This window comes from Patiria miniata, unplaced genomic scaffold, assembly GCF_015706575.1.
Source record: "Patiria miniata isolate m_02_andy unplaced genomic scaffold, ASM1570657v1 HiC_scaffold_1, whole genome shotgun sequence".
In the NCBI taxonomy this organism is placed as follows: domain Eukaryota; kingdom Metazoa; phylum Echinodermata; class Asteroidea; order Valvatida; family Asterinidae; genus Patiria; species Patiria miniata.
The window spans coordinates 1,999,856-2,021,165 of NW_024037047.1; the positions used below are offsets into that span (position 1 = coordinate 1,999,856).

At 40.7% G+C, this 21,310-nt stretch overlaps 1 protein-coding gene across 1 annotated transcript; it reads left to right on the top strand.

Moving 5' to 3' along the window:
• Window positions 1–1,312: 1,312 nt before the first annotated feature.
• Window positions 1,313–20,914, top strand: LOC119725562. Its single transcript, XM_038197060.1, has 7 exons — window positions 1,313–1,587; window positions 2,135–2,309; window positions 2,712–2,805; window positions 3,346–3,591; window positions 4,200–4,301; window positions 5,795–7,408; window positions 20,847–20,914. The coding sequence occupies exons 1-7, from the start codon at window positions 1,313–1,315 to the stop codon at window positions 20,912–20,914; spliced, it is 2,574 nt and encodes an 857-aa protein (XP_038052988.1).
• The last annotated feature ends 396 nt before the right edge of the window (window positions 20,915–21,310 follow it).

A 21,310-nucleotide genomic window follows, 5' to 3' on the forward strand; every position in this document is an offset into this window, starting at 1 on the left:
TCTAACACTGATGATAGATTCTCATTTTTTTAAAGCCCATTCAGCTTGGAAAGCTTTACTTCCTCTCTCCAATTAAGTTGGTTTGGTTTACACCTTCAGGATTTATTTTGGTTGTTTGTTCGTTTGTTTGCTTTGCTTTTGTGGTTGCGCTTGTTATCATTTTATTTTGATAAGTTCTTTTTGTTTGTTGGTGAAGCGTGACACGCAGAATAAAAGTTGCATAGAGACCCCCTTCCCCCTAACTTTCACACAAACAAATAATTTGAATTGAAGTGGCAATGAATTAATGAAGTCTTGTAACATTTTACCTGCGATAAGTTCCTGCAAACCAGAGGGTGGAGTCTTTTTATTAGCCGAGTGCGAATGTTGACTCTTCTACTCTTGAAAAGGGATGTGCAAAATTATGATAAAACACATCTTAAAAAAATAATATTTCTGGTTTTCAGATCCATACGCATTTAATTCCTGAATGCGTATATTAATAAAGTATCAAACGATAATTAAAATAGGTGGTAGTTACACATAATGACAAAAATTGTTTTCTTTCTCCATGTTTGAAACACGGATCCTTAGCATCATGTTGCACCAATTATGAAATACTAAATTTTGAAAACTAAATAAAAGTAGGTGTACGCAACAATTTTGTGATCCTCCAATAGACGAATTGAGCAATGAGATAATTATTCAAAGGGAGAATTTGTGAGCAGGCGAGTTGGTCCGAGAGCAAGTTGGTGATAATTTGAAGATCCTCCAATTGACGAGTTGGCGATAATTTGATGATCCTCCAATTGACGAATTGAGCAATGAGATAATTATTGAATGGGAGATTTTGTGAGGGGTGAGTTTGTCGGGGAGCAAGTTGGCTAGAGGCGACATTGCTAGGGGGCAAGTTGACGAGGAGATTGAGTTGGTAAGGGTGAGAAGATAGGAGAGGGGGGAGTTAGCAGTTGGAGTGAATGTGCACTATGCAGTGAATAAACCACGTAATGAAAATGTATCTCGTTACTGGTCTTCTTCTTATCGGGTCCACGTCACAAAGCTAAATTCGGTTCAGCCAACGCCGAACACATTTCTCTGCGTCTTCATTGTACAATGCAAGGTCGGCAGCTGTGCAAGGGTGTTGTAGAAGAAGGCATCTCAAAAGGTGCTGAGCCTCCATATTTTCAAGAAATTCAAGTATTTGAAACTTATGGTTACCTACCTTACGGGTTATTAATAACTATTAGGTACAGTTAACATATATGTGAAATGTTTCATTGTTTTGCTAGATTGGTTGAGTATCATCGTCTGACGTCTGACCTCAATCACAAAAATGCAGCGAGACAGACTTGGTCAGCGGGGTGGAGCTAGGATCACGGCTGAGGAGTACAACCACTCACTCAGCAAACTCGTCAGCACGAAGAGGAGGGTTAAGCCAAGTCGTAAAGCGGCATTCATGGCCGCATTTCCAGTCAAAGCCTCGCCAAGACTCCATCCTGATGAAGAGGGAGCATCCGTCCTGCCACTGAAAGAGGCGTCAATAACTGACTCTGGACACAGCACAACTCCGAACACAAACGAAACAACCAGCAATCCTGAAGTGAATAGGTATAACGAGGAAATTTCTCTCGACATCTCAATGGACCAAATTTTCACGAAATATATCAGGCCTGTGGGATTGTAGTTTTCTTATTTTTTTGTCGTACCAACAGTTGTGGTTTTCTGCTTGATATAGAGCATAAACCAAACAAACATTCTTAACTGCAATGTTCATCAATCCATTATTACAAAAAGGTATTCGCATCTTCATTTAAAATATGATTGGTTTACCAGTTCCAAACAGTTTCAATCCGTGTATAAAACCAACTGCAAGTTTAACTGCACCCAAAACAAACAAAAACACATGGGTACTCGGATAATTTTGTTCAGAATTCTTGTGAATTAATCATTATTCCTCCAACCCCATCCAAGTCATGTCGTACATGAATAAACGACCTTTGTAATTGGAGCCCTGGGAGGTGAATATCTAACATTGTTTCCTTTTACACAAATCGTGGAAGGAAACATGGAATACACACTAAAACAAAAGTTTGCTAAAAATACTTATTGTCTGAGTTTGGTTCCAGGAGGTTTTTATTGCATTTTTAACTTGCAGGCCCGTTGGAGTGAGACATAAATTGCAAATTTTTGTCCAAGGTCTCCTCCTACCAAAGACAATATGCCTGCAGCTGGATCCAGAGACATCCGTATCAGCTCTAAAGGCACACATTCAAGCTGAGAGTGGCATCCAGCCCCAAGAACAACGCCTTTACATCGGGAGAAACTTTCAGGTGCTGCTCCTATTATTACACTGACAAGAAATATTAATCCATGTCACATTTTAACTTCATTTTATCTGAGTGTACAACGCCAATTCTAGTTTAATTGCTACGTTTTAAATTGCATTCCTCTAGCTGTAAACTTCAGAACGAAGGCGAGATACAAATGTAATGTATTTTCATAGAGTGTCTTTTTGCACCTAACGTTTTATACTTAATAATTGTAACAGGTTTTTTGTAAAATATAACAAGTATTGGTAAACGTCTTGCAAGAACTTGTAAAAGACCCCTCCTCCCTGCAAAAAAAACTACGATTTGGAAATAATCATGTCAATCAAACGGGTAAGCAGTTTGCCACGTTTTTTTTCTCCAGAAATGTCAAAAAATATCATTAAAATTATAATTCGTTTGCAGCTTTGTGACCTACTCTCCATTCGCGACCATGGGATACAACAAGACCAGAACATCAAACTTCGTGTTGGCGGCTTGTTAGGCGGTGGACCATTAGGTAACTATATTGGGGCACTAAAATCAGTTTAATTAAAAACAATTGTTGTCAAAGTTGTTGCTTCATCTCATCCAGAACATTTTCATACAGTGCCTTTTCCCCCGAATATTTTATACTAAGTAATAAAACATGAGTTGGTAACATAAAAACAGTTAAATTGAGTGTTTAATTAACCCAAATTAGTTTTTTTTTTAAATGGAGGGGGAAATGTCTCCCCAATTTCAGCATCATCTTTTTGCAAAATTCATGTTGCAATATGCTGGGACAATTTTTAAAATGCCGACCTTGGAGTGTTAAATAGTGTACTTAAATTTATCTGCCCCCAAGAAAGGATTATGAGCATTAATATAATGAGTACCAGACTCATTTTACATGTGTATTTGCTGAAAGTCTCATTAATGTTTTGATCAGTCAATACGACGAGCTTCTGAACTTGTTTAACTTCGCCGCTGAGTTTATTGTGGTTAACATTCGTTTTGATGCTCTAGAGCCGCCCTGAGATGATTGATGCAAACTGTGTTATATGACTATGCATTACAGAGAAATACTTCTCCACGTTATCACGCAAGCTTGGAAAAGACTGGAAGCTGGTAGCCAGACAATTGGATTTCGAGGAAGGAGAAATCTACGCCTTCCAAGAAAACGACAGGGGAAACTTACACGAACAAATCTTCCAGATGTTAGATGCTTGGTGGAAGAAGCAGGACATCCCCGCAGACGCCCCTGAGAAGCTGAGAGACGCTCTGAAAGATGTGGGCCGTGCTGACTTGGCATCACAAGTACAAGGTATACAAGCTTATCGAAAAAGGTCAATGTGCTCTGTCTTGGTCAAGTTTTAGCTTTGTTAGGCCTACTGAGGTTTATACCTCTTTCGTGATTGCAATTTCAACTCAAGGACGCTCAATTCTCTGGATTATTACAGTTGTGCATAACATCTCTTCATAATGTTGCATCTGCTGACAAACAGAACACACACGAAGTGTAAGGTGCCCATGCCATGAATTCGTACTGGAAAAACAAAATCCAATCAGCTTACTCATGAGTCCAATTACCCTGAATATTATTGGTACTATCATCTACTTCCTGGTCATTTCCTACCCAAAGGGCACGCACCGAACTATGGACTACCCCGGTTTCCCGGAACCAATGCAGCTGATGAGTCTTGTGTACAACCAAATGACCATTTCCAAATGACCAAACAATCCTTAACACCCAAGTATCAACAAACTATATTAGTCCAAAAAACTTACAATAAATTTTCAACAAAACCCTGATTGGAAAATGACCAATACGAAAGCATTCAAACCCATGTACACACATATACGGGTATTGTCAATCTATAAGAAAAAGCGTCTCTGAATGGGATCAACCACCATTTTTCTTATCTCTGTTAGATGCCTGGTGGAAGAAGCAGGATAACCCCGCAGACACAACTGAGAAGATGAGTGACGCTCTGACAGATGTGGAACGTGCTGACTTGGCACCGCAAGAACAAGGTTAGAGCTAATTACCAAAAAAACGGCAATGTGCTCTTTCTTGATCATGTTTAGTTACTATACATCACTGTTTCACTGTTAAAGTCAATCTCAAGTAATAAATTAACTGATAACCTATCAAAAGCTTTGTTAATAGACTACTTATAGGTCATACCTCTTATGTGAAACAAAACTCACGAAACTGGGTTATCTGGATAATGACTGCTGTGCAGAAATTCTCTTCATTAAGTTGCAACTGCTGAGAGAATGTTAAGGGTCAATGCCATGAATTTTTACCGAGGAACATATTTTGTGTAACATTCTACTGTTCCTAAATATATTAAAATATTTGACATTCCTTTTGGGGTCAAACTTGGATTTTTTTCCTGTGAAGTCGTTTTTGAAAAGCTTGCACATTGGCTTACTTTTATTTACTTAAACAACAACGAATCACCAAAAAGGCGAGAAAAGAAAAACAAAGGAAGACAATGCATGGCGTTTGGTGCTGTAACAGCTGTAACATTGAGGTTTCTGCCGGAAATAACATCACAGTTTGCTCATGAATACATACATTTACATGAGACCCCCCCCCCCCAAAAAAAGTCACCATTAAATTGGATACAAATGAGCCTTTTCAAGTATTGCATTTAAACATTTATACATGAGGCCTACCCTCCGACGCAGAAAGCCCATTTGCTAACACGCTTACAGTAAAGGGGTCCCTCCGGGGACCCAGATATTTAGCGCCTTGGTTTGAGGCTACACAACGCTGTATCTATATGTACACAATCTCGACATGTCCGTAGACTATAAATAAGGAGGTCATTGACAGGAAACAGATGTTGTATACATAGTCTGTGGTCAAGTCGTGCACTGGGTACCCACAAGTGACCTTGTTTTGTGCACGTGTATATGGGCAGCCCAGGTTGTCAGGCTCAGATATGCCTGACCCGGGGTCACACACTCAAGGTGACTGCATATATCCGTAGAGGATGTCTCTGGCTAGGATTAGATGGAAGAATTAGTTTGAATTTTTTTTATTAAGGTAATTAACCAAATTGGGTCTCCAAAAGAGCTAGTTTCTGCGTCGGAGGGCGAATTATAACGCATACCGTAAGTTACAACCGTTTGCTTTTCGTAGGCCAATGTGCCTACCAGGATTTTTTTTTTAGTGGCCGATTTGGTGCGTTGCCAAATTAGTTAACCGGAAAAGGCGCTAAAGTTGTAAGCGCATTTGTCCGATTCTGAAGTAATGTTCATGACGTAAATTTGCCTACGATTTCAATCACATGGAGTTTTCGCATTTTTGTAACGTCACTGATGTAAGGGTTTTTTTGTCTTTTTCGCTGTGATTCTTGCTTACGGTCTGTGGTGATGATGAAGGCTGTCATCAGCATGTGCTTGGCAGCGCCAAGAAATAGAGCAGGTGTTTAAAAACCTACAGATCAACGTCTTTATATATATACTGACAGTTTACTTGATTGTTACCCCAAAATGATTTTTTTCCTGCACAGGCACTGCAAAACCTCGTTTTGATGTTGAACAGTGTGCAAGAGAATTGGCAGCACATTACCGAGGGACGATGAAAGTGACGACACATCCTAAAGAGAAGCACATGGCTAGAGAGATAGATGACATCTGCATCAACCTGCAGCTACTGCAAGAGACGAATGTACCATCTCCTGTCTCCTCATCGGAGGCAAAGATGCAAGCAGAAACTGGCAGACAAGAGGAGAATTACAAAGCTTCAAAAAGAGGTACTCCTGTTCCACCCAGTTCACAACCTGATAGGGACAAAGGGTTTCATGTTCAGAAAATGTCCCTTGACTCATATAAAGACATGCTCGTGCTTAAATCAAATCGATTATTAATCAGAGCTGAGGCTGGTTACGGCAAAACCACACTCCTTAAAAGGATTGCATACGATTGGGCAGATCTTAAAACCAAGGGCGATGATCAAACTCAAAACCAACAACCTGAGCACACATCAGTTCTGGAAAGGTACGAGCTTGTCTTTGTGATCGATGTTAATCGAATGGGCAAGAATTTCGACATTGTTGACGCCATTTTCTCTCAGATACTCACAGACAGCAGACTGAAGAAAAAAGACTTAGAACAATACATCCATGAGAATCAAGAGCGCGTATTGATTTTGTTTGATGGCGCTGATGAGGTTTCTTTGCAAAGAGTAAAGGATGCACAGTGCGAGAAAGTATTAGACTTGAACGGTGTATTATCTTTCAAGTTACTCAAGTCGTGCAAGGTCATAGTTACGAGCCGACAGAAGACTGCGAATGAGCTGCTGGATATGCATGCACACTACACAAAAATTAATATGATGGGCTTTGATGAGAACGACAGGCGAAAATACGTTACGAAATACTTGGCAAATTTTGAACCTGATAATCAAAACAACTTCCTTGAAAAGGTTAATGGATGCGAAACGCTTCGTAGTTTAGCCGAAATACCGTTATTTCTGTGGTTGATGTGCCACACATGGGCAGAAAAAAGGAAACTGCCAGATCAAATAACAAGCCTTTTTCGGGATAACATTCAGCTGCTTATCCAGCATAAGGCCAGTAAGGAAACAGATGAGCATGTTTCTGATGCTGAGAAACATGTTTCACAACTCGGTCAGATAGCTCTTGAAGGTTTGTTAGATTCAAATGGGGAAAAGCTTCATTTCATGGAAGATGAGATCGATTCAAAGGATCTTGAGATTTTGGACAAGGGATCTGATGTTGGCTTGTTGACAAAAAGAAAAGATGTTCAAGGTCTCAATACGGTTGCTCACTTTTCGTTTCTGCACAAAACTTTCCAAGAATATAGTGCGGCGGCATATCTGGCAGATTTGTTCAGGACTGACAGAGAAGCCTTTGACCAATACCTGTCTGGTATATTTCTTGGAGATGTGGAAAGCTTGGAATACGTCCTGCGATTCTGCTGTGGACTGAACCCAGATGCGGCCGAGGTGATTCTGAGGCGAATGACAGATCTCTTGAAGCAAAATGACTTGAACAAGCCATTGCATAGAATTTCGATGTTGCTCCTATTTGAAGCTCAGTCAGAATCTATCGTTAAAGAATTTCTTGAGACTGTGAAGATTGAGTTTCCATATAAACTCCAAGGTGAGGTGCTCGTTGCTGCGAATTATCTCTTTCAAGTCGGGTCCAATCATACAATTCTGCACAAAGTAGACAAACACGAAATAAATGCTACGTGTCGAGGTTTAGCTGACTTGAAACTTTTAGAGGATGTGATGACTCATATACAATGTCAGCCATCGCTGAACATTGTACTTTATGATATCGGCTGGGATAAGTTTGTTAATAACGCCTCGGTGATATTGAAATATCTTATTTCTCTAGAAGTACATAATTGCGATTGGAACCTTGGAAAACTTTTCCAAGTGTTATCAAAAACCAACACGCAAAGAGTTGAAATTGGTGGAATGAATTTGCATGATACATTATCTGAACAAAACATAAAACAAGTACCATCTCTGAAAGAATGTAGTCTTGTCGAGTGTGGTCTGACAAACAGTGATATTCAGCCACTTTTCTCTCTTCTTTCATCAGCAGGCAGCATACAGAAAATTCATTTGAGAGAAAACAATTTGCACGGTTTGCAGGCAGTCAAGATCAAGTGTGTCTCGTCCCTTGAATGTATTGAGCTATATGAAAGCAATCTGACAACCGGCGATATTGAGCCACTTTTCTCTCTTCTTTCATCAGCAGGCAGTATAAAGAAAATTCATCTGAGAGGAAACAATTTGCACGGTTTGCAGCCTGTCACGATTGCTAGATTCCCTTCTCTTGAAGAATTGCAACTGCTTGAAAGTAGTCTGACAAATAGTGATATCGAAGCACTTTTTTGTCTTCTTTCATCATTAGGCAGCATTAAGAACTTCGGTCTGCAAGGTAACAATTTGCACGGATTGCATCCTGTCACGATTGCTAGTGTCCCTTCTCTTGAAGAATTGCTCCTGTTTGAAAGTAGTCTCACAAAAAGTGATATTGAGCCACTTTTCTCTCTTCTGTCATCAGCAGGTAGCATAAAGAAATGTGTTCTGCTTCGAAACAATTTGCACGGTCTGCAGCCTGTCACGATCGCTAGTGTCCCTTCCCTTGAGGAACTGCAACTGCTTGAAAGTAGTCTGACAAACAATGACATCGAGCCTCTTTTCTCTCTTTTTTCATTAGCAGGCAGCATCAAGACAGTTTATCTGAAAGGAAACAATTTGCACGGTTTGCATCCTGTCACGATCGCTAGTGTCCCATCCCTTGAAGAATTGCACCTTTATGAAAGTAGTCTTACAAACAGTGACATCGAGCCTCTTTTCTCTTTTCTTTCATTAGCAGGCAGCATAAGGACAGTTGTTCTGCGAGGAAACAATTTGCACGGTTTGCAGCCTGTCACAATCGCTAGTGTTCCGTCCCTTGAAAAATTGGAACTATATGGAAGTAGTCTGACAAACAGTGACATCGAGCCTCTTTTCTCTCTTCTTTCATCAGCAGGCAGAATAAAGACAGTTTATCTGCAAGGAAACAATTTGCACGGTTTGCAGCCTGTCACAATCGCTAGTGTCCCATCCCTGGAAGAATTGCAACTTCTTGAAAGTAGTCTGACAAACAGTGACATCGAGCCTCTTTTCTCTCTTCTTTCATTAGCAGGCAGCATAAAGAGAGTGTATCTGCGAGGAAACAATTTGCACGGTTTGCAGCCTGTTACGATCGCTAGTGTCCCATCCCTTGAAGAATTGCTCCTATATGAAAGTAGTCTGACAAGCAGTGACATCGAGCCTCTTTTCTCTCTTCTTTCATCAGCAGGCAGAATAAAGAGAATGTATCTGCAAGGAAACAATTTGCACGGCTTGCAGCCTGTCTCGATTGCTAGTGTCCCATCCCTGGTAGAATTGCAACTACTTGAAAGTAGTCTGACAAACAGTGACATCGAGCCTCTTTTCTCTCTTCTTTCATTAGCAGGCAGCATAAGGACAGTTGCTCTGCGAGGAAACAATTTGCACGGTTTGCAGCCTGTCACGATCGCTAGTGTCCCATTCCTTGTAGAATTGCAACTACTTGAAAGTAGTCTGACAAAGAGTGACATTGAGCCACTTTTCTCTCTTCTTTCATTAGCAGGCAGCATAAAGAGAATTGTTCTGCGAGGAAACAATTTGCACGGTTTGCAGCCTGTCACAATCGCTAGTGTCCCATTCCTTGAAGAATTGCAACTACTTGAAAGTAGTCTGACAAACAGTGACATCGAGCCTCTTTTCTCTCTTCTTTCATTAGCAGGCAGCATCAAGAAAGTTGTTCTGCGAGGAAACAATTTGCACGGTTTGCAGCCTGTCATATTCGCTAGTGTCCCATCCCTTGAAGAATTGCAACTACTTGAAAGTAGTCTGACAAAGAGTGACATCGAGCCTCTTTTCTCTCTCCTTTCATTAGCAGGCAGCATAAAGAAAGTTGTTCTGCTAGGAAACAATTTGCACGGTTTGCAGCCTGTCACGATCACTAGTGTCCCATCCCTTGAAGAATTGCATCTATATGAAAGTAGTCTGACAAACAGTGACATCGAGCCTCTTTTCTCTTTTATTTCATCAGCAGGCAGAATAAAGAGAGTTTATCTGCGAGGAAACAATTTGCACGGTTTGCAGCCTGTCACGATCGCTAGTGTCCCATCCCTTGAAGAATTGCATCTATATAAAAGTAGTCTGACAAACAGTGACATCGAGCCTCTTTTCTCTCTTCTTTCATCAGCAGGCAGAATAAAGAGAGTTTATCTGCAAGGAAGCAATTTGCACGGTTTGCAGCCTGTCACAATCGCTAGTGTCCCATCCCTTGAAGAATTGCAACTACTTGAAAGTAGTCTGACAAACAGTGACATCCAGCCTCTTTTCTCTCTTCTTTCATCAGCAGGCAGCATAAGGACAGTTGCTCTGCGAGGAAACAATTTGCATGGTTTGCAGCCTGTCACTATCGCTAGTGTTCCGTCCCTTGAAAAATTGGAACTATATGGAAGTAGTCTGACAAACAGTGACATCGAGCCTCTTTTCTCTCTTCTTTCATCAGCAGGCAGAATAAAGACAGTTTATCTGCAAGGAAACAATTTGCACGGTTTGCAGCCTGTCACAATCGCTATTGTCCCATCCCTGGAAGAATTGCAACTTCTTGAAAGTAGTCTGACAAACAGTGACATCGAGCCTCTTTTCTCTCTTCTTTCATCAGCAGGCAGCATAAAGAGAGTGTATCTGCGAGGAAACAATTTGCACGGTTTGCAGCCTGTCACGATCGCTAGTGTCCCATCCCTGGTAGAATTGCAACTACTTGAAAGTAGTCTGACAAACAGTGACATCGAGCCTCTTTTCTCTCTTCTTTCATCAGCAGGCAGCATAAAGAGAGTGTATCTGCAAGGAAACAATTTGCACGGTTTGCAGCCTGTCACGATCGCTAGTGTCCCATCCCTTGAAGAATTGCTCCTATATGAAAGTAGTCTGACAAGCAGTGACATCGAGCCTCTTTTCTCTCTTCTTTCATCAGCAGGCAGAATAAAGAGAGTGTATCTGCAAGGAAACAACTTGCACGGTTTGCAGCCTGTCACAATCGCTAGTGTCCCATCTCTGGTAGAATTGCAACTACTTGAAAGTAGTCTGACAAACAGTGACATCGAGCCTCTTTTCTCTCTTCTTTCATTAGCAGGCAGCATAAAGAGAGTGTATCTGCGAGGAAACAATTTGCACGGTTTGCAGCCTGTCACTATCGCTAGTGTCCCATCCCTTGAAGAATTGCTCCTATATGAAAGTAGTCTGACAAGCAGTGACATCGAGCCTCTTTTCTCTCTGCTTTCATCAGCAGGCAGAATAAAGAGAGTGTATCTGCAAGGAAACAATTTGCACGGTTTGCAGCAGCCTGTCACAATCGCTAGTGTCCCATCCCTGGTAGAATTGCTACTACTTGAAAGTAGTCTGACAAACAGTGACATCGAGCCTCTTTTCTCTCTTCTTTCATCAGCAGGCAGCATAAAGAAGGTTGTTCTGCTAGGAAACAATTTGCACGGTTTGCAGCCTGTCACGATCACTAGTGTCCCATCTCTTGAAGAATTGCAACTACTTGAAAGTAGTCTGACAAACAGTGACATCGAGCCTCTTTTCTCTCTTCTTTCATTAACAGGCAGCATAAAGAGAGTTTATCTGCGAGGAAACAATTTGCACTGTTTGCAGCCTGTCATAATCGCTAGTGTCCCATCCCTTGAAGAATTGCAACTACTTGAAAGTAGTCTGACAAACAGTGACATCGAGCCTCTTTTTTCTCTTCTTTCATCAGCAGGCAGAATAAAGAGAGTGTATCTGCGAGGAAACAATTTGCACGGTTTGCAGCCTGTCACGATCGCGAATGTCCCATCCCTGGAAGAATTGCATCTATATAAAAGTAGTCTGACAAACAGTGACATCGAGCCTCTTTTCTCTCTTCTTTCATCAGCAGGCAGCATAAAGACAGTTTATCTGCAAGAAAACAATTTGCACGGTTTGCAGCCTGTCACGATCGCTAGTGTCCCATCCCTTGAAGAATTGCAACTACTTGAAAGTAGTCTGACAAACAGTGACATCGAGCCTCTTTTTTCTCTTCTTTCATCAGCAGGCAGAATAAAGAGAGTGTATCTGCAAGGAAACAATTTGCACGGTTTGCAGCCTGTCACGATCGCTAGTGTCCCATCCCTTGAAGAATTGCAACTACTTGAAAGTAGTCTGACGAACAGTGACATCGAGCCTCTTTTCTCTCTTCTTTCATCCGCAGGAAAAATAAAGAGAGTTTATCTGCAAGAAAACAATTTGCACGGTTTGCAGCCTGTCACGATCGCTAGTGTCCCATCCCTTGACGAATTGCATCTATATAAAAGTAGTCTGACAAACAGTGACATCGAGCCTCTTTTCTCTATTCTTTCATTAGCAGGCAGCATAAAAAAAGTTGTTCTGCAAGGAAACAATTTGCACTGTTTGCAGCCTGTCATAATCGCTAGTGTCCCATCCCTTGAAGAATTGCAACTACTTGAAAGTAGTCTGACAAACAGTGACATCGAGCCTCTTTTTTCTCTTCTTTCATCAGCAGGCAGAATAAAGAGAGTGTATCTGCGAGGAAACAATTTGCACGGTTTGCAGCCTGTCACAATCGCTAGTGTCCCATCCCTTGAAGAATTGCAACTACTTGAAAGTAGTCTGACAAACAGTGACATCGAGCCTCTTTTTTCTCTTCTTTCATCAGCAGGCAGAATAAAGAGAGTGTATCTGCAAGGAAACAATTTGCACGGTTTGCAGCCTGTCACGATCGCTAGTGTCCCATCCCTGGAAGAATTGCATCTATATAAAAGTAGTCTGACAAACAGTGACATCGAGCCTCTTTTCTCTCTTCTTTCATCAGCAGGCAGAATAAAGAGAGTTTATCTGCAAGGAAGCAATTTGCACGGTTTGCAGCCTGTCACACTCGCGAATGTCCCATCCCTTGAAGAATTGCAACTACTTGAAAGTAGTCTGTCAAGCAGTGACATCGAGCCTCTTTTCTCTCTTCTTTCATCAGCAGGCAGAATAAAGAGAGTTGTTCTGCAAGGAAACAATTTGCACGGTTTGCAGCCTGTCACAATAGCTAGTGTCCCATCCCTGGAAGAATTGCAACTACTTGAAAGTAGTCTGACAAACAGTGACATCGAGCCTCTTTTCTCTCTTCTTTCATTAGCAGGCAGCATCAAGAAAGTTGTTCTGCGAGGAAACAATTTGCACGGTTTGCAGCCTGTCATATTCGCTAGTGTCCCATCCCTTGAAGAATTGCAACTTCTTGAAAGTAGTCTGACAAACAGTGACATCGAGCCTCTTTTCTCTCTTCTTTCATTAGCAGGCAGCATAAAGAAAGTTGTTCTGCAAGGAAACAATTTGCACTGTTTGCAGCCTGTCACAACCGCTAGTGTCCCATCCCTGGAAGAATTGCAACTACTTGAAAGTAGTCTGACAAACAGTGACATCGAGCCTCTTTTCTCTCTTCTTTCATCAGCAGGCAGCATAAAAAGAGTTTATTTGCGAGGAAACAATTTGCACGGTTTGCAGCCTGTCATAATCGCTAGTGTCCCATCCCTTGAAGAATTGCAACTACTTGAAAGTAGTCTGACAAACAGTGACATCGAGCCTCTTTTCTCTCTTCTTTCATCAGCAGGCAGAATAAAGAGAGTTTATCTTCGAGGAAACAATTTGCACGGTTTGCAGCCTGTCACAACCGCTAGTGTCCCATCCCTGGAAGAATTGAAACTACTTGAAAGTAGTCTGACAAACAGTGACATCGAGCCTCTTTTCTCTCTTCTTTCATCAGCAGGCAGAATAAAGAGAGTATATCTGCGAGGAAACAATTTGCACGGTTTGCAGCCTGTCACTATCGCTAGTGTCCCATCCCTTGAAGAATTGCAACTTCTTGAAAGTAGTCTGACAAACAGTGACATCGAGCCTCTTTTCTCTCTTCTTTCATTAGCAGGCAGCATAAAGAAAGTTGTTCTGCAAGGAAACAATTTGCACTGTTTGCAGCCTGTCACAACCGCTAGTGTCCCATCCCTGGAAGAATTGCAACTACTTGAAAGTAGTCTGACAAACAGTGACATCGAGCCTCTTTTCTCTCTTCTTTCATCAGCAGGCAGAATAAAGAGAGTTTATCTGCAAGGAAGCAATTTGCACGGTTTGCAGCCTGTCACAATCGCGAATGTCCCATCCCTTGAAGTATTGCAACTACTTGAAAGTAGTCTGACAAACAGTGACATCGAGCCTCTTTTCTCTCTTCTTTTATCAGCAGGCAGCATAAAAAGAGTTTATTTGCGAGGAAACAATTTGCACGGTTTGCAGCCTGTCACGATCGCGAATGTCCCATCCCTTGAAGAATTGCAACTACTTGAAAGTAGTCTGACAAACAGTGACATCGAGCCTCTTTTCACTCTTCTTTCATCAGCAGGCAGAATAAAGAGAGTTTATCTGCGAGGAAACAATTTGAACGGTTTGCAGCCTGTCACGATCGCTAGTGTCCCATCCCTTGAAGAATTGCATCTATATGAAAGTAGTCTGACAAACAGTGACATCGAGCCTCTTTTCTCTCTTCTTTCATCAGCAGGCAGAATAAAGAGAGTTGTTCTGCAAGGAAACAATTTGCACGGTTTGCAGCCTGTCACAATCGCTAGTGTCCCATCCCTGGAAGAATTGCAACTACTTGAAAGTAGTCTGACAAACAGTGACATTGAGCCTCTTTTCTCTCTTCTTTCATTAGCAGGCAGCATCAAGAAAGTTTATCTGCGAGGAAACAATTTGCACGGTTTGCAGTCTGTCACGATCTCTAGTGTCCCATCCCTTGAAGAATTGCATCTATATTAAAGTAGTCTGAAAAACAGTGACATCGAGCCTATTTTCTCTCTCCTTTCATCAGCAGGCAGAATAAAGAGAGTTTATCTGCAAGGAAACAATTTGCAGGGTTTGCAGCCTGTCATAATCGCTAGTGTCCCATCCCTTGACGAATTGCATCTATATGAAAATAGTCTGACAAACAGTGACATCGAGCCACTTTTCTATCTTCTTTCATCAGCAGGCAGAATAAAAACAGTTGTTTTGCGAGGAAACAATTTGCACGGTTTGCAGCCTGTCACAATCGCTAGTGTCTCATGCCTGGAAGAATTGCAACTACTTGAAAGTAGTCTGACAAACAGTGACATCGAGCCACTTTTCTCTCTTCTTTCATTAGCAGGCAGCATAAAGACAGTTGCTCTGCGAGGAAACAATTTGCACGGTTTGCAGCCTGTCACGATCGCTAGTATCCCCTCCCTCAAAGAACTCATTCTACGTGACAGTGGTTTGACAAACAGTGATATTGAATCTTTTTTCTCTCTTATTTCATCAGCAGGCAGCATACAGAAGGTACTTCTGAAGGGAAACAATTTGCACGGTTTGCAGCCTGTCACGATCGCTAGTGTCCCTTCCCTTAAACATATTAAGCTGTATGAAAGTGGTCTGACAAAAAGTGACATTGAGCCACTTTTCTCTCTTCTTTCATCAGCAGGCGGCATAGAGGCAGTGTTTCTGAATGGCATCAATTTGCACGGTTTATCACATGTCCCCATTGATCACTTCCCCTTCCTTCACTTCGTAAATTTATCTGAGTGTTGTCTGCAGAACAGCGATATCGGGGCAATCATCCATTTACTGACTTCTCTTGGTCGTGTGACTAGAGTCAAGTTAAGAGGCAACAATTTGCATGGTAACGTTGCGGAGGCATTGGCTGCAGTTCCCTCGTTGGAAACGGTTACTGTCGGTACTCAGTGGCTACTGATATCAAACATTCAACATCAAACAAACAAAAAACGTCGCCAAAAAAAGAGATGTATGATAATGTAATTCACAGCTCGAAGATATTGCGCTGTTTATCATGTTTTCCCCACATATGAAATCAGTTAACATCTTTTTGATGGCAATAGGTGCCCGAGGCTTTTCAATGCAAGATATATTTCAACTGTCTCTTAAGGTTTAGTGGATCCATGTTTGGCTAGAGGGAAGGTGTTGCTGAAAAGAAAGATGTTTACGGGCAGTTTTTCCCCGTTTTTTCCCGTTTGTTGCTGCACAAGTAGGTTTTGTTTAAACGATCTATCCTCTTAGTGAAGAGTTAATGTACAGTGTCCAATTTGTTTTTAATTACAAATCGCATCCCCATTCACTTCGTTCGAAAGTGGACTTAAAATATTCACCAGCTGTGTAAATGCACGTGAAGATATGTGAAATAAATCAGAGAGCCTTGATTCATGATAAAAATCACTACAAGGTAGACCCAGGTTAAGTGACATTAAACAGCTGTCAGATTGAAACTCCATCATAACTGGTTGTTTAACTGTAGGGTTTGACAAGGACTTCGTACTTTTTAGAATGCATGATTCACATTGTCAAGGAGGACGGTTCAACAATGATATTAACAAGATGCAAGGTCAAACGTTCACAAAGCGAAGGTACATGGTTCATATTGAGAAGAAGTAAGGTGCAACGTTGACATCAAGCATGATCAATTGTACATTGACAAGATCGAACGTGAATATTAACAAGTTGGAACATTCACATTAAGAAGGAACTACTTCCACAATGCGATATTAAACTACGTGCAATGTGCATATTGCGAAGGTACAACGTCAATATTAAGAAGTTACAAGGTTCATATTATAAAGGGCAATATTAAAATGTCGTTCCAGGGCCACCGTAATCATTTGCTGAATTGTATTGTGCTTAATGTGCAGTAGCACCTGGAATAAGGTCTTCCTTAACAACAATTGTGCCCTTTTATGTTAAAAAAATTCCTACATTTTACTGCATAATCATTTATCAGGTGTTCGTTTTTATTTGTATGTAATTATATGTATGAAAGAGCTGTTTTAATCCATAGAACAAAATACTGCTTTGTGGAAAATGAATATCAAACATTTGTAGCTGCATGTTTAGAACAGAAAAGACCTGTCGGATTTCAGGATTTACACAAAGACATCGAATAACGCTCATTTGCAAATCAAGTTTTGTTGTCTATGACTGTCATGTTTTCTGAATAAAGTAGATATATTAAAGTGAATATCTTACGTTAAATGTTCAAATTGTCTATAGGCGATATTTGTGAGTGAATGGGAGCACTCATACGACGCTATTTTGAGGGGGATTTCAGGATTTACACAAAGACATCGAATGACGCTGATTTGCAAATCATGTTTTGTTGTCTATGACTGTCATGTTTTCTGGATAAACTAGTCATAGTTTATAAACAAGTCATAACTAGTCATATTAAAGTGAATGTCTTAAGTTAAATGCTCAAATATTCTATAGGCGATATTTTTAGTAAATGAGAGCACTGATACGATGCCAATAAAAGAACTGTAATTTCTTGTTAACTAAAGCAAAGATATATATGTGACTATTGCTTCAACACGAACGTTTATAAATGCAAAACTATAACTTTGAAAAAATCTAACCAAACTGGATGTATAACACACAGTCTGCCATTCACTCGAGTATGGCTCACCGAGATTTTTTATTTAAGTTTATTATTCAGTGTAGTTATGCTTTCAGTAACAGAAATACAAGAACAAGAGTATTTACAGCCGAAATAGGCCACAAATCAGGTAGGAATATAAAAGAAGTTATCGTCATATTGAAGGATGCTTTATATTTTACATTATTTGCTCCCTACATTGACGATAATCATAAATTATCTGGAAATTATATGTCATGTAGGTATTCTTATTTCTAAAAGCTGGAAAACCAAGTACGATTAAAAAAATTTCAAATTATATCTGGTGGTTTATCGATTTGATTAAGTTCCGCTGAAAAGTTTAATAAGAGAGGAGCAGATGTTGACATTTGCAAAAGACGTGGCTCATTGACAACCTTTCAGAACTGCGACGAAATTTAAATGTTTTTAAGAAACAACTTGTTTATTTTTATATAAAATATCGTTATATAAGAGATCTATTCCAAATTAATAATTGTTGTGGGCGAAGGCAGTAAAATGTTTGAGCAACCAAACTACAATGTTTTTGTCAATATACTGTTACTGATGTATACATTATAATACTAAGTATAACAGCTGTATCATGGACGAATTATTTCTGAATAAAACAGTCGACGCACAGAATTGTGTAACGATGTTTAGTATAATTTGATAATTAAATACAATTCTGCTTGGGAAACAAAATTGTATCGAGGATTGTGCAAAGCTACCCCGAATTCTATATTTCCGTATATTCCCAACCCATCCGCATTACTGGCCCTCCAAAGTTCTTTGAAAGACATATGACGTCGCCTGGAAAGGACACCCCACCCTCTGGATACAGAATAGCTTTATTTTTTAAAGAGTGGGCTAATAATCACTACTTGTTGTACTCCAATGCTCCATGTGCATCAATGCAGGGGCGGATCTAACATTTTCCAAAGGGTATGACTGGGGTTTCGATGTCCGAAACATTTCAAAGGGGGGGGGGAGTTGTAATCGGTGCCTAAAGGGGAATGGAATAAAACGTCCAATAGTGGTAACATACACTCAGATCAATTCACATTTAGGATATCCCAATCATGTTAGTATTGAACACGGCTCAATTGTGAGTGTGTGTGTGTGTGGGGGGGGGATTAACCACTCCATCAATACACCCCACACCCCCTCCCATCGATGAGGTCTATCCCTTGCATGCTGAATTGCATGAAGTTTCAGCCTACCAATAAGTAATAGCGCCCTCTTTCAGAATCCCATCTCCTCCATAAGAATAGTTACCGCCCTGTCTGCATGTAGACCACACTGAAGCATTTTTTAAAATTAATAAGTGAACTTTTTTTTCTTTATATCCATCCCCACCTGTCCCCTCCTCTCGTCCAATGTAACTGTCAGCCAATGAAATCAATTTTCTTTTGGTGCTTTGTAATACTTCGTTGTCCAAAAACCTTTTTTTCTGCAGGCGCGGTTCCAGAGTCAATATTTTTTAGGGGGGGGGGGCTAGTAGGGTGAATCCAGTTTTTTTTTTTTTTCAGGGAGGCGTGCTGAAATGTAGACCCGTTATTTTCTCCGGACACTTAGGCCCTTGAAAATCAATAGGGGGAGGGGTTCGTGCCATATTTTTAATATTGAGGGCTGATAAAATCCTACAATCAGGCACACTGTATTAACCAACAGTGTACAAATGTACCCTTCTCACGAATATTTATTTAGGGGGAGACCATTCGCATGTACGTCACATTCTAATATTTTGCTAAATGCATTTTTGGAGGGAATTTCTTTTGGGGGGGGGAGGCTAGCCCCGCATACAACCGCCACTAATTTTCTGATGAATGAACATTTTATGTACCCAGACTCAAATTCAGTAAACGCCCTCTTGTGATATGGATCTTGGGGCCCTCGTCAAGCCGGAGTCGTTACAAGAATCCTTTAAAGTCAACTCCACGATTTTTTTTTTTCAAATGCCTGGCAATGACATGTTTGTGAAGATGAGATCATAAAAGCTAAAATCGCAATGGAATCTCGAAATTCAAAAACACGTTTGTTGCATTCAGTCGTTATAACAAATTATTGAGCAAATGTAGAAGACTCAGTCTGATATTTCATAGTCTTGTTTCAAAACTGGATTTGTACTCCCCCCCCCCTATTTCAGCCGGTCCCTGGCAGCGAGATCAAACTAACGGCGGTAGAGGTCGCATTATCGCGATGAATCAAGTTCAGTCCGATCGGAGGACAAAATTGTTACGTCATAATATTACCTATCCAGCATTTTGGTATTATGATAATAAGCAAACTGGATAATGGAGAGTAGTTTGTATTGTAGGAAGAATTTCAAGCAGCGTAAAATTAAAAGCCGTTACATGAGTTACAACTGGCCATGTTCACTATCGTTCCCATTGCACCTACAGTTGCAATATAAAGATACATAACTATACTGTGTTGAAATATCTATATTTTTCCATACCTTATGCAATCTATAGACAGATGGTATCATCCCCCTCCTCACCCACTATTTGATTTTACGGAGGCTAAGTGTCCCGAGAAAAAAAACTTAGTATACACTTCAGCACGGATGTGCAAGTGCCTTTTTCATGAAATTATTACCCCCCCCCGAATCAAATGCCCTTGTTACGCCCTTTCCTATCAAACGTACACACTGAAAGCATATTGACGAGCTTAAAATTGTCTCTTCTCTTGTAATGCATAATAACCCGTTATTTACACAAATATCCCCCCGCGCATTAACAAGATTGTGAATCTTCTCGAGATGGAAAACTATCCCTCGAAAGCACAAACACCCCTCTAACAATAATAAAGTCGTGCCCCTCTCGAGATGGGAAATCGGCAATCACAAACAACAGTGCTCCTCTCACGAGGGAATGGGCGTTGCCAGGATTTCTTCTAGAGAGGGAAAAGCACATCCCCCTATAAAAAAATGCCTGTTCTTTTGAGCATATTCTCGATGTATCATTTTCGAGGATTGGCAGGGACATTTGCCCCTCCCCCCATTTAAATTACAGCAATATGACTTCGCTTCTCTTTTCCTTTTTTTCTCTCCTTTTTTTGTTTTTCGGGGAGGGGTGCAAACGCCCTTTTTGTGTATGACTGACAGACTGACTGATTGACCGACTGCCTGCAGACTGTCTGTTTGTCTGTTTGTATGTCTGACTGTCTGACTGTCTGACTGACTGACCATATGGAATCGTTTGTCTCATTCCTTCTTTTGGGGGCTATTGATTTATACAGCGCTCACCATGGATACGCACCTTTAGCCAATCAAGAGTGACATTCAGTAAGCGCATCACGCGTGCGTTCAAGGCAACGTAAGACCATGTCGTTGGATTTGGCATGTAAACAGACGAAAATGCGCGACGAAACCCCCCATTTTTTTTACACAAATGTGAAACACCCATGTATTCCGAGACAATTTACTTCTAAAATGAGACCCATACAGTCTTTGGGGTAAAGCCTGCGAGCTAATTGACATCAAAGAAGTGACATAAATAAATGTGAGTGTATCCCGACCTTTCATTATTTTCAGCAACGTTACGCCATGCATCCGCTGTGTGTGTGTCGTCAGATGGTCTCTTCCCGTCTACTCTCGGGTGAATTGCATTACCTCTGCTCCAGCAAGCATACTTTGACCTATCCTAAGCCTAACAAATCAGGCACTATGCTTATAAAATACTTTTCAAAGCTTTCATATTGTGGAGCATGCAAGTCTATTTCAAAGATACCTCATGTGAAAATGGTTTGGCAGTTAATTGTCTTAAAATAAATCCTTCAAAGAAATGAAACAGTCTATATGACCAAATACGGTAATGGGATGTCCCCGAAACGGGACAAACAAAACGGATCGGTATGGAGTGTCGAAGTGAATACGTCACGCGCACAAAATGTGTGTGAAAGACATTTGCACGTGATTCAGCCTGTGAACCATATTAATATATAGAATAAAAAGACGTGAACCAACACGCACGCGTACTTCACTCGTTTGCACTACAC